This window comes from Odontomachus brunneus, unplaced genomic scaffold, assembly GCF_010583005.1.
Source record: "Odontomachus brunneus isolate Ranch 3 - 2012 unplaced genomic scaffold, Obru_v1 Obru_scaffold_033, whole genome shotgun sequence".
NCBI lineage: Eukaryota > Metazoa > Arthropoda > Insecta > Hymenoptera > Formicidae > Odontomachus > Odontomachus brunneus.
In genome coordinates, this window is record NW_022639483.1 from 195,480 (window position 1) to 210,161 (window position 14,682).

The window sequence follows — 14,682 nt, forward strand, 5'->3', positions numbered from 1 at the left end:
CTGTTACGACCGCTGCGTTATCGCGCCGCCGTGTCAAAGCTTTAATTTCCGTAAGAGCGTCGTCGAAAAATTCCTTCCTCCCCCTCTCTCTCTCTCTCTCTCTCTCTCTCTCTCTCTCTCTCTCTCTTCCCCTTACATTTTCGCTCCTAATGTCCCTTCCATGCTGCGGCGTTTACGAACGGTGACGCCGAGCCCCGACGCTTGACGACGTTGAGGGACGTGTACACCTCCCGGCCTTTTCCCGCCTTTTATTTCAACGACAAAAACACGACGGGGCATTATCCGCGTGATATCGGGCGCTCGTTCGCACGCGCGCGGAAATTTCGCGCGATAATTCGCGTTTACGGTAAATCGTAAACGGGGATCCGATAGGTCGGATGGACTTTGTGAAACGAGCTCGCGTTCCTTATGACAGCTGATCCGGGCGAAATGTCGCGATATAAAACACAATTGGAACAAATTATAGACAATAATGATTATAGACGTCTGTCTATAATCTTTCTTAAACGCCCTGTTCGACATTCACTTTCTTTTATCATTGAGACATCTCTATCACATTCATACATGGAAAAAACAATATGATTGATCCATACAGAAATCTGGTTGTGCCAACCAGATTCAATAGTAAAATGCGGAACAATTATTTATGTGGTTGCTGTAATCAAAGAGCAATGGCTGAGTTACTTGTGTTGCAGTGATAATACATGGTTAATACAAACGCGGCTCATTACAAATGTATATTTATACACTCAGAACCAGTTTTCACATGTATATATCTCTACACTGAGAGAAAAATGTATGATATTTGGAACTATAATGGCATAGTAAAAAGATTATAGTTAGGAATATTATTTTTATAGTAAATATCATCATAATGTTTGTAATATTTACAATATAAGCATAGTATAATTGACCTATGTAAAACTTTTACAAAGAATTATAATTATTTGAAATAAAAAGTATAGTAAGGTAGCAAATATTGAATGGTAAGAGAAATTAACTATTTTATATAGTCAATGCAATTGAAATATTTTGCAAATATAGGTACATGTAACTATATTTCCAAAGTGTGCTTTACTATACACATAGAGTAATAAAATGGTGACTATAAATCTGTGTTCATTTTGCTATATCTTCATGTTTAGATGAACTATAAATATATGTTTGAGGCCAAAATAAACTATAAAATATAGTGAGATTATAATTATTCCATTTTTTTTTCTCTCAGTGTAGCTGTGCGTAGTGAATTGCTTTTGTTTTTTAACATCGCTGCTTTGCAATATAGCATTGATTAATGCAACTATATCGATATTTAGCTTGTCTATGCAAAATGATCCTCTTACTAATTTCTGGTTGCCACAACTAGATCACGTGCAACTTCATTGATGTAGTTGACACACCAAAGTAAGTCAAATCAATCATACACAATCACATCAATCAGTCATAACTATCATACAAAGATATGTAGAATGATACAGCTATTTGCTTACAACTAAATATTTTTTGTTAGGTGCACCACATCTCTTTTTTCCGTGTATTCTAAATTCACCTTGCTACTGTCAGTAATGCACATTATTATGTTTCTTTATTCATTTTTTTGTAACACTATATGTAATTATAACACGCTTCTCTAAACTTGTTTTAACGTAGCCATCATTCGCTGCGAAGATCTAGGGAGGAGATCGTATTTAAAAGTCACACGGATCAGTTGTTATAAAAACTTAAATTTCACTTAATAAATGGAGGAACACATCTTCTCTATAATATAGACTGTATCATATTAGTTGGTTGTACAAAATAGCTTATGACAAAAATATCGTGTGTGGTATTTGCAAACATTTTTTTTCAAAGTTGGATTTATAAATTTTTTTCCAAAATTGAATTTATAAAGTTTTTCTTGTTTCTATTTTTATTAATTCATTGGTTGATTTTGGAATTTCTGGTGATAATCTCTCTTTAGTTATAAGAAATATTATTTAGAGCTAATTCTTTCTGTATTTCAGCTAACAGTTACACTGTAACAGTATTAATTTATAAATACCATCTCTTTTATTCCAAGTGACCGTTCGGGTCGACTCAAATTAAATGGGATTACACATGCCACACATTGCGAGTCCGTCACGTAGTTATGACGTGACTTATGCAAGAGCACGAAAGCATACGCAATGATGTATTATGCTATACATGTCATATAACAGTGAGTATGCGTAAGATCCTATAGAGAAAAATAGCTCAAAGTTGTTATTACAAAGTTTATGAGAATTATCTATTTAGTTCAATGATTGTTTATTGCATCTAATTATAAGATATCACTAACTTTAATAAAATATTTAAAATCTTTAAGCAGATATAATTTGTCATGTTTCCTTTACAAGAAGGACATGTGACAACCAATTCTGAGCATGAAATGAACAGTCATATTCGCATAACTTTGTCTACCATTTAATAACTGTTTTATATATAAATATATACAGAATGTCCCAGAAGAACTTTCAAAGCATAGTACAGGTTAAGATGAATATAAAAATTCCATACCGTTTCTCGCGATATTTGCAATAAATCTCGAGATATTAATTAAAGAAGATTTGAAAATAATTACGCGAGATATGGTAGATGAACTGTAGTAGCGCTATCTGTCATCGTATGCTTGTATATTTGGCCAAACAGTACAAAAATATCCTCTACCATTTTGCAAATGGCTATGTAGATTTTTAGTTATTAATTAAATATATTATCGTGTGTATGTATGTGTGTGTGAGTAACTACCCGTTAATCTTCTTTAATTAATATTAAAAAATCTACAAATGAGGAAAATGCTAGAAGACTTTCCCGTTTAGTTTGATTTAACAAGTATGATAATTTTCTTTTTCTTAAAAGTTACATTTATATAAAAACGTATACGATATTAAAAAAAATATATATATTGCATAATTTTTAATTAATGTATAAAAAGTGTGACAACCAGCCTCGATCTCCCCTACTTTTCTATACTCTTTACGTATGCTTGGGGGAGGGGGAGATGCGGGGTTCCTTTCTAAGATTAAATAAAATTCTACTATATTTCTTATCACAATTTTTTTCTTTTCTTCTTGATTTGAATTTGAAAATCAAGATGTTGAACGTCGAGGCGATATTCCCTGATTTTAAATGGACTCGGAAGGCTGTGAAAAATCGCGCCCTTTGCGATCTTAATCTAACAACGAGCGTAATGAATGTCGGTTCGTTGAGAACGATGAAAAATGAACGGGGATAAGAAACGCGCGAAGGAGAGATGTTTAGCATTTTGCTGTATCGATCCGGTATTTTTGTTCGCAAACCGCCGGCACACGATCGATTCCTCACGATTCTTGATGCAAACCATCTCGACGCGTTTATAGGCTCGGCCCGTCGCTGCCTATTTTTCGACGTGACACGCGATGATAAATGCGCTCGCGATCCATCGATCATCGATCTTCCTTTCCGGCGCGCTCAGGCCTTTTCTTCGAGATTAAAAACACAACATCTCCGAAGGTGACTAATATGACGCGTGACATTTGTACGTGTCGAGAATAACATGAAAATATATCGAATATATTTGCAGAACATGTTCTTCGCAACGCGAAATTTTAATAAGGCCAATGATAAATAACTTGAATAATTAATCGCCGTAGCTCGCAGTCGCATAGTGATTAATTAGTAACAGCGTCACGTCCTCAATATAAAAAAAGGGGAAACGATAAAACTTTTTTACACGCAAAGAATCTTTCTCGTAGATATAAACAATCGTTAATTGAAGAAGCAGCATAGTTGTCTAGCTATATATATAGGATATAAATCAATTTTTAGGCCCAGAATATAAACAAATTTTCAAGAAAGTATGTAAATTTAAAGGGCAAAGAGTAGAACTGTACGTAAAAGTAATTTTTTCCAAAAGATATCCCTTTCCTCTGATGATCAATAAGTAGTATAATAAATGGTGAAATGAGCTGAAATGGGGTGAAATATGAAATGATAAAATGGGTCTATTTTATCTGCATGTTTTATTTCACTATTTATTAATCGTTAGGAGAAAGAGATACTTTTTGGACAATTTTACACACTGAGGGAAATGTCTAATGATACTAACCAGAATTCTATTTAGGTTTATCAAACAGTATGGTGAATAATCGTGTAACAAGATATTTAGTCAATGAAATTAAACTATTTGGTGAACGCATTGTCTAAGTAGCATTACAGTAATGCTTAAATACGTTTACCAAACCGTCTAGTACAGCATACAATTCATTTGGTGAATGTTATGAATACAGTTGTGGAGTAGTGTTAGACTTCTTACCTAACCTAAAATCTAACTATATTATATATAATTTTCATATACTTACTATATATAATCTTCATATATTTACTTCTAAATTCGACATATTTTAAGAAATTACATTCTTCCAAATATTTGACGGTTTCAGCATTTACTCTTTTATAGCACCGACGTCTTTGCAAATTAGTATAGGTGAAAAACGAAATGTCGCAGCGAGTAACAATTAACTATCACGTCAATAGTATCACACGTCTAAAGAGAATTACCAAACTATCTAGATGTCTACAACTAAATGTCTCGGTATTGACTACCAGATGCGTCGAGGCATCGTAATCAGAATATTGGATAACCAGATATCGCATATAAATTCACTATATTACTTTCATAAGACGACTATAGTGTCATTTACCAAGTCATTTCTCTCAGTGCAAGTATGCTCAAGCAGTCTCAAGTACTCTTTCATCCATATGTATCTTTATTTAGAAATGGCACGCAATTTTCGTCAGTATGTCGTTTCTCGCTTCTGACGTCACAAATTCAATATAGCGAGATACAAGGAGCTTTAAAATGGTATTTACTTTTCTTAACTCTCATAAATCTTCTTGCAGATGTGGTGTATACGCTGTTGTGGGACAGACTGTATGCAGTATTTTTCACTTTTTGACTGACTGCAAAAAAAAGCTTCTCAGTTTGTCCTGCACATATGTTTGTTATTTTGTTTGTATGTTTCCTCGTAACACTCGAGAAGCGCGTTAGAGATATTGAGATAATACTTTTTGTAACTTGCTTAGTATGTTATTTACATAGTTTTCAGATCAGTGTCATTACCCGAACGTGCGGGTGAATTGGATAATTTCATTACTTTCTTGAAAATCCGACAACATCTAAAGACAAGATAAAACTTTTGTATTTAATCAATTTCAAAAACAAACTTTTAGTAAATACCTAATATTTTAAAAATAAAATAAAAGAAATGTAAAAAGAATTAACTGCATTCAAAATTCCTGAATGTTCTAAAAAATATGAAATATATAATTTTGACTCAATATTTTTATATATGTACAATCCCCTATTCTAATATTCTTACTAGATATTTGAAGTCGGTGTGAAAAAGACATTTTAGATAAATAACTAATTATATAATTTTATGAAGATAAATAGTAAAAAAGTACGATTGCTGAAGTAGTCAGTGCTAATTTCAAATCTCTTATATTTTATAAAACACTATAAAATAGCTTTCGCGCGGACTTTTTGATAACTTAAAAATTTACGTTGTTATTTATAGAATGTTAAAATGATTTTTTGTTCAGTTGTTCTAATATACGAGCACACAATGGAAATGGTATACAAAAAAATAGTATGGTTGGCCTACGCATAAATCTGATTGGCACAATCAGATTTATGTGTGGACTAGCCATAGTATTTTTCCTGCGTATCAGGGTGTTTCCGTCACACCTTGCATCGCGTACAATCATTCGCCAATCGTCTTTAATCAATAATTCAAAATTTCAAGCGGTTGTCTGCACAATGACAGAAGAATTTCAGCTTAATCTACATATATACTGGCGTTTTCCTATCGTCAGATAAGACACGCTGTATAAATTTTGACGTGAATATGAATATATCCTAGTTACGTAGTACAAGAGTCTACTAAATTATACCATCAGTATGCATTAGCAAACACAAATTCTCTGCGTGTATATTCGAATATATCAAAACAAACGTGGAACTTACTCGCCGGTCATTCGTCACTGCATACGTTTCAGAAATCCGGATTCATCGTAATCGTACCGATTTTGCAAACCCTGGATTTCACTAAATTGCTCAATTGGCACCGGCGTAAAATTATTCACGAGTGTAACGAGAACAAAAATCGCTCCTCGACGGAAGAACACTCGGGGCTTCATCGCGCGCGCCAGATGTATATCTCTTTCACAAAGGGCTTGGCCGCTTTTTTCCTGTGTATATATCGCCACTCTCGGTCGTCGCACGTTTGAAAGCTCGTTCTCGCTCTCCTCCCTTCTCTCTCTCTCTCTCTCTCTCTCTTTCTCTTTGGCGGCACGCGGGATTATAAATGCGACGCGGGACTCGCCGTGGCGAGTGCGAACGCGGCGCGACGGTACGAACATTCCGGCGATCGACTTTACGAAGCCAATTTCGACGGTGACGCTCGAGCGGTCGTGTGGCCTCGGGGAAATTCACCTCGCCGCCTTTCTGTGTTCCTTCTCCACCCTGTTCTCCCTCCCGCCGCACTCTCCGCGCTTTTTTCTTCTTCTCAAATCGCCATCCCTTATCCGCAGCTCGAATCCTTTATCCGCCCCGCCGCCGCATTATTACGGCAGATCCCTACTGAAACGCGCGCGCAAAAAGGACCGTTCGAGGATAAGGTGACAAATGGTCATACGCGCAAACACTGGATCGCCGAGATTGCGCGGGAAACGTATCGAATGTTTGCCGCCCTAACTCACTCTCGTCGCGCGCTCTCTCCCTCTCCTCCATCCCTCTCGCTTTTCCGCGGCGCTTCCGATAACCGCCGACGCGCCGGCGCACTCGGGCCGAGCGCGCGCCGACGAACGATCCGCCGGGAAATAATTCCTCGTGCGTTCGTTAAATAGATCGGCGAAATAAATGATACCGTGTAGGCGAGGCGACGACGTTGCTCGGTTAATTGCACGCAGGCTGCAGCCATGTACTTGTGCGTCACCGGCGGTCGCGGTATATATCACGGCGAATATAATTGCAGCGTCACGCGATCGATCGATCGCTCGCTCGCTCGCTCGCGTTACGCGTCTTCGTCTCGTCGCGCGAGACATCGCCGGCAAACATTCTCTCTCTCTAGCGCGCGCGCGCGCGATCCGCAGTCAATTTCCCCGAGTACACAATATCGGCGCCGAAGCTGCCAATCCGAACGCGAAATCGGATAGCGCGTCTCTCGCATCGCGAAGGCTTCCACATGCCGCCGCCCGGTTCGATAACCGTCCCGCGTTTTCGTCGTCCTTGAAGGCCGCCTACCCCTACGCTGACGTGCGACGTGATCGTAACGGAGATTCATTCCGGGCAGATCGCTCGCACACACGTCCGCGCACGTCATCTTATTCTTTTCCCCCTCCTCCGAGACATTAATTTCGTCTCAGGCTGCCTCGGGTCTGAAAATAATCGCGCGTTTCATCAACCTATCGCGTCGTGAATTACTGCCGAGCTAGCCTCTCTCCCTACCGTGCGTATATTAACCCGAGCCGGACCCGGGGGTTTCGCGAGCGAGAGATACGGCACAATTTAGCGGCGCCGACGTGTCTGATGCGAGGGATCTCCCGCGTGCTGGCTCACGACGTGGCACCCGGCTAATAAAAGTCCGGGCTGTGCCTAACCTAGGCCAACGCGCGCACCCGCCGTCGTCGGCGCAGGAATTCCGACCTTGGCACTGGCACCGGAACCCCGAAAACATTGCCGTCGCGCTCGCAGTGCCGCCGCCGCCGGGCTTTACGGCACGAGGTCAAACACGACCAAAACATCAGTCTCTCGTCCCCTCGTGATTCTTATGAGATTCGTATCCGCCGTATACTACCGTACTGCCGTTTACGCGCAGAGAATTTTTCTCGAAGATGTCATCAATTCTTCGAGCCCAGCCATCGATCTCGTTCGAGTAAAATTGTTCTCTTCACGAAGTGGCATTTTAAAGGACATTTCTAATGAAGAGTTTGTTAGCCTAAGTAAAATTGATACTTCTCGTCGCGGAAAGCACGATGGTAATCCAGAAAGTAGAGATCGTTCACGCATACACGGAGGAAAATAATTTTGCTCTTTTAGCAAAATCGTCGTTGCTACTGCATATTCGTAGACGACAAAAAAATTTAATTGACGTAACTAATTTTACAAATTATTCGTTATCAGAGCAGAAGTAGTTTCGTTGCTAGGATAAAAAAAATCTGTTGAATGTATTTGTCCTAAGAATCACGTTAATTTGCTATCGATGCAAAATAATGTATCCTTAGCAAATTTATTTGCTATTGGAGCAACTGCTTATATAAATCTATCATGGTTCTTACAGCAAAATAATTTGTAGATTCAGCAAATTATATCCAGCAAATAGTGATTAGTACTCTTAGCAAATCTTTTTGCTGTCCATATAATAACGAAGAAATTTTGCTAGACTAGCAGAAAATTTGCTGGGCTAGCAAATTATTTTTTTCCGTGTAGTTTTTGCACAGATCATTTCCTCTCCCTAATTTCAAGTTGAGCCGTCTTCCTAACCTGTTAGGCTGTGTTCGCTTTGGACTCACCTGCTGTAAGTGCTCATGCTTATAAACGCTGTTCGATTTGGCGATTGTGAACATTTATAAGTATATGTATATGTATTTATAAGTATGTAAGATGACAGACGAAAAATTAGTGTGTATGCCATTTGCATTAATATTAACGATGCTAGAATTACTATATGATACTGACGAAGATTATAAAAATCCTTACGACAACGTTCTGGAAAATATTATCATAATTGCAAGCAAATATTCTATTCAAAGGCTTATACAACGACTGGCAGATTATGTATAGAATATCAGATTATAATGCTGAATAATATAAATCATATTGCAGTTACACATATTATATAAATACGATCGGGTTTCACATTTTTCAATAAAACAATTTTTGTTGGATCTGTAATTGTGGAAGCCATTTTTTCATTTTTTACGCTTGATTCTACTTTCAATGCGTTTCGAATCGAACGTGAGTGCTTATACACACACACGCTTTCGCTGCTCTACCTTGCTAGAATAAGCGTTTGTAAGCAGAAGTTATGACGTCACGATGAAATTATTACTCGATCTATAAGCGCTTACTGTGCCAAAGCGAACAGCATAAACAACCCTTATAAGCGCTTATAAGCGTAAGCACCCAAAGCAAACGCAGCTATAGTGTTCCGAGAGTCACGTGCCTTAATATATACTTTTGTGAACTTTTTACGTCATTAAAATGATCCCTACTATACAAAATTCCGTCAACTGTGAAATACGGAGTGTAATTCGATTCTTGAATATTCAGAAAGTGAGACCTACCGATATTCATCGTCAATTAAAGCAGATATGTGGTGATATGGTAATAAATGAACGGAATATGAGAAAATGATGTGAAAAGTTTAATAATAGATGAACAAATGTGCATGACAAAGATCGATCTCGTGAACAGATATAATAAATGCTTAAACAAAAGAGGTGATTACGTGGAGAAATAGAGAAAGAGAGAGAGAGAGAGAGAGAGAGAGAGAAAGAGAGAAAGAGAGAGTTATAAAATAAATATAAAAGTGTCAACTTTGTAAACTTTAAAATGACATCGGTAAGACATTGGAAAAATAAAAAAATGCGGCCATAATTTCATGATGCTCCATAATTTCTTCGCATTCGATTTTGTTAAAACAAAAGATAATCACGAATAAATTACAAATATATAAATTTCAAAAGGCACTCTTTTACCATTCTTAAGAAAATGGACCACAAAAGTTTCAAATCCGACAGATGGTGTCACCCAAAAAAAATTAAAGAGTGCAATTTATTATGTAAATAAAATACCTTTATTCAAAGTATTATTTGCATCATGAGTCATATCACTCAAGTTCTCGTTGGAAACGACAAAGTCATGACAGTGGCTGCATCCGAGGTACCAGATGGTGCATGCAATATAAAATAACAAAATAGACGCGTACACTTTGAAAGTTATGTATTTATAATCTACTCGTGATTATCTTTGGTTTTGTAACAAAATTAATTGGGAAGTCGAACACAAAGAAATTGAGATGCATCGCCTCTGGCTATTTGGCATTCTTTACTTACTTTTCATCGCGAGAAAGTTTTCCCAATTTCGAGCGCATACGATCGCCATATTGGTTTCTCCAATGAGAAAATTACTTTTCTTTAGGTTTGGATGAAGAATATAGCTCTATCTAGGATGGATCGATGATATTATATCGATAAAATCTTCCATTATTTTATCAATATTTTAGCAAAAACTCAAAGTGAATGTACATAATTATGTTCACTGAGTCTTAAAGAGTTAACCGAAAAAGTAATTTGGCCTAATTAGAATATATTCATAATATAGACAAAATTTTAAGAAAGCATAAGAAATTTAGAGAACAAAGAATAAAATTACACATAAAAGTGATTTTTCCTAAGAAATACTTTAAGATGGAACTTTCTCAATGACTTTGAAACGCGTGTAAAAAAACTGAATTATATCTTTCACACCAGGCATAGTTGGCCCAAGGAATATGTCAGCTATGTGTTTTGTTTATGCATTTATTGTGAAAGGAAACAATAAAAACGAAATCACAAAAAATTCCTGTTAGAACACAAATATTTTTCCCTGAGTGTCATTAAAATCAGAATAATATTAAAAAATAGAAAACGCTAATTTAGGAGCAGCCAAGTATATTTTCGAGCGTCTCGAAAATTTGATATTACTATTTTCCATCATGATTAAATAAACTTAAGTAATAATACATTATTAATAATATAAGTAAATAAACTTATATTATTCGTTAGAATAAAATTTCCTGCAATTGTAAAATATATCGTGTTTCAGGCGATAAAAATAATTTTCACTCATAAAATGACTGAAATTGAGCATATGGACAGACGAAATAAAGTTGGCCTATTTAAGAAGATCCCGGACTATTTAAGGAGATCCCGGACATGAGAACTTTACCGACATAACATTGACTTTTTTTTGCAAAATTTACGTTTTGTTGCTTGCACAAGAATCACAAACACTTTTACACAACAAAAGTGCATGCAAAAATAAATTGGAGCATTGCTCAATATGTGACAAAAACGAAAAAAATGTTTAAATTTAAATTTTAAGCTGTCAGTGTAATATTTGTTGAATACAAACATTTTGCAGATTGTACATATCGAAACTGTGGATGCTTCAATCAGGAAAATTTAAAAAATCACTACTATACTTTCAGAATTCAATTTCGATGCCAAAAAAGATACAAAAAGTTTACAGAAAAGTTTATGATTACATGCGGTTAGGTTTTCCGACAACTATGATAAAGGAAAGCGAAAAATTAGTTCACGGATATTTTTCGAGATGATATCGTACTTTTATCGCACTTTTCACAACGTTCGAATATTTAGAGTGTATATACACATATATATATGTATATATATAGTTTCCTCAGAGCCCATGCAACTGTTTATCGCAGTGACGATAATAACTGAACAAAAACGAAGAAATCGTAAAGAAATCGTCGTAACGGCACGAGTTGCTTTTCTACGCGTAATATCAATAATTAAACAATTAAATAATAACCAAATAAATTAAATAAGAACCGAATAAAAAAGTAATAATACTGGTTATTGGCGAATATTAATGGTAGTGATAATATCTGCTCGACGTATGAGTGGATAATAACGAAATATATCAGTTTAATGTTTTATCAAGAAATAATCCGACGAGAAAGAAGCCAGCCAAATCGAAATTTCAATTGGCCATTGTTTTGCAAGAATGATCAAATTCAAAAAATTCTAAACTTTTATTAATGGATACTCCATTCACATCTTTTTAATCCAAGCAAAAAATTCAAGCCTTATAAATTATTGAAATGAACTAAGAAACAATTTTTTTATTTTTTATCAGTCGCGTATTTTTACACATTTTTCTAAAGATTGAGTTAGTCAGTACTCTTAAAGAAATGGAAATGTTTGACTCGTTGAACTATTGCGAAAATCTCAGAGCTAAATTCTTTGGTTGGATTATTTCTTTTGGTTGGATAACGAAATAATGAACGAATAATCGGTAATAACAATATCTGGGCAACGGCTCTAACAAAAACTCTAGGTAAACCACAAAGGCTAGGTAAACGTATCGTCGTAATAGCCCGTTTATGCTGCTGACTGAGCGGCGCTTGGGAGAGGGGAGGGGACCGCGTGGCCTAGTCATGTAACACGCGTGCGCGAGCACGTGCTCGACCGTCACGCCATAACACTCTCAACCGTCGAGACGAGCATATCGGGAGCTGTCGCGTTATTTCCTACATTATTCCGTGCCAACTTTTAATACCGCGTTTCGACTTCGCGACAATTTACGCGATAATTAAGACAAATTAAGACGCGTACTCCTCACGCGAGCAGGTATTGCGGGCTTTACCGCGATATGTAATTACCGCGTTTCATTTACTTTTTTACTTGTTAGATAGAGAAACATCGCGATCGAATTCCTCGATGCCGATCAAATATTATCATTATTCATTTATTATTCGAGCATTATTACTTCTTTATTCGGTTGTCATTTAATTATTTTTATTGCGTATTGGGAAGTAATTCGAGCATGCCGTTACGATGATTTCCTTGATGCTGTCATACTGTCGTGTATAATTAATTGATACTACCGGATATTATTATACGGTTGTCGATCAAATATTAATATCATCATCCATTAATTAATCGGGTATTATTACTTCTTTATTCAACTGATTTAATTATTTCTTATTGGAAAGGAACTCGAGCGCGTACATCTAAGCGATACACTACAACTCGATCGGATCGTTGCTGAATTCGTCGCACTTACTCGTCGTTTTTCCAAAAAGCCGACATTTCCTCGAAGACGCAGTTCGCGATATTTCATACGCAATTCGCAATTCGGAGTGCATTCCCCAAAAGAGACGGGATTTTTCGTGAAACCTCCGTTATATTATCGCGCTCGGGAGTGAATTAGGGGCGACGTGGGACGCGAGGACTATTGCAGTGTCAGATGCAGCGACAGGATGGCTGGTGGACCCTGGACATCGTGGGACGACGCGCAATGGTGAGCGCTCAATTTAGACGCTCATATAGTAGACACAAAGCGTCACTCTACATAGATTGCATGCACGTAGACGTAAATCGCATTGGATCCGACGAGAAGTAAAGTAAGAATTGGAATTTGCAATTCGCCGGAGTTACGTAAGAATGATCCAACCAAAGAATTTAGCTCTGAGATTTTCGCAATAGTTCAACGAGTCAAGCATTTCCATTTCTTTAAGAGTACTGACTAACTCAATCCTTAGAAAAATGTGTAAAAATACGCGACTGATAAAAAATAAGAAAATTGTTTCTTAGTTCATTTCAATTATTTATAAGGCTTGAATTTTTTGCTTGGATTAAAAAGATGTGAATGGAGTATCCATTAATAAAAGTTTAGAATTTTTTGAATTTGATCATTCTTGCAAAACAATGGCCAATTGAAATTTCGACTCGGCTGGCTTCTTTCTCGTCGGATTATTTCTTGATAAAACATTAAACTGATATATTTCAACATGTCATATTTATTTTACCTGTATATGTTATATACTATATATGTTATATATGTTTTTTTATGCTCTATATATGTTTTATATATACTCTATGTATGCTCTATATGCGCATTTCGCCTTGCGTCGTCTCTTTGATGACAATGTGTGTTAGCGTCATTATATTCCTTCAGTAGGACCCCCAGAATCTTGAATATAATTTGCCAATATTCCAAAGTCGCGCCCATAACGTTAGATCCATCGTAGCATTATATTCAGAATCTCGCGCATGCGCAATGGTACTTATCTGCACATGAGCCGAAAGTCGATCATGTTCTGACCGGTCGTAAACAACTGCAGGTTAGGTCATGTAGTGTTAGCGCGCATGTGGAGTAAATTTTGGGATAATATTTTACAGTTTTTTTAAGTAATTTTCGCAAAAAGATGTACAATATTTTTGAAAATAATTTAGATTATATCGTTCTGCATCGTCTCCCGGATCACAATGTGTGTTAATGTCACTCTACTCCCTCAATAACACGCTCAGAATTCTGAAAATAATTTTCCAATAGCCCAAAGTTGCGTTCAGAACGTTAGATCCAACTTAGTATCTTAGGAATGTCTGATTCTCACACATTGGCCGAAAGTCGATCATGTACTCCAATTTATAGGATAAAAATTGTTTTTTTAACTTCACGTCTATATTACGATCTGTCTAACGGGCAGATCTTACTTCGCTCTCTACTATATGCTATATAATACTAGACAGAGAAATGTTTGATTAAATTAACCTGACAATAAGCAAATCAAACGCGCATTTTGGTCGAAGAAAACAGAATTTTTAAATCTTAGAGGAAAATTTGGCTCATAAGAAACAAAAATTCTATTTCTTTCAACCAAAAATCAATTTAATAAATTTATCCGATCTTTTGCAAATGATAGCAAGCAATGCAATGTGAATAACACGGTTACAATTGTCTATCACTGCCCAAAAACATAACGAATATTCCGCCTTTCTGCCTTTCTCGTAAACACGCATACATGTTACACAATAGCTGCTGTTTGAAATAAAATGTTTTCTCATACTAGAAGTAATGAGCAATCCAAGTTGCAGCGTCAAAAAAAA

General features: G+C 36.5%; 2 protein-coding genes across 8 annotated transcripts in view; one reads left to right on the top strand and one right to left on the bottom strand.

Moving 5' to 3' along the window:
- LOC116843454 (growth factor receptor-bound protein 14-like) overlaps window positions 1-14,682 on the bottom strand; it is a 237,737-nt gene that overhangs the window by 90,064 nt on the left and 132,991 nt on the right. The window lies entirely within an intron of this gene.
- The window catches only part of LOC116843453 (SET and MYND domain-containing protein 4), a 291,340-nt gene that overhangs the window by 30,414 nt on the left and 246,244 nt on the right, over window positions 1-14,682 (top strand). For all 4 annotated transcript variants that reach the window (XM_032813872.1, XM_032813870.1, XM_032813871.1 and 1 more), the window contains one exon: window positions 12,786-13,093. In XM_032813872.1, coding sequence (XP_032669763.1) covers window positions 13,053-13,093 — 41 coding nt within the window. In that variant the 5' untranslated portion in view covers window positions 12,786-13,052. The remainder of the gene's footprint in view (window positions 1-12,785; window positions 13,094-14,682) is intronic.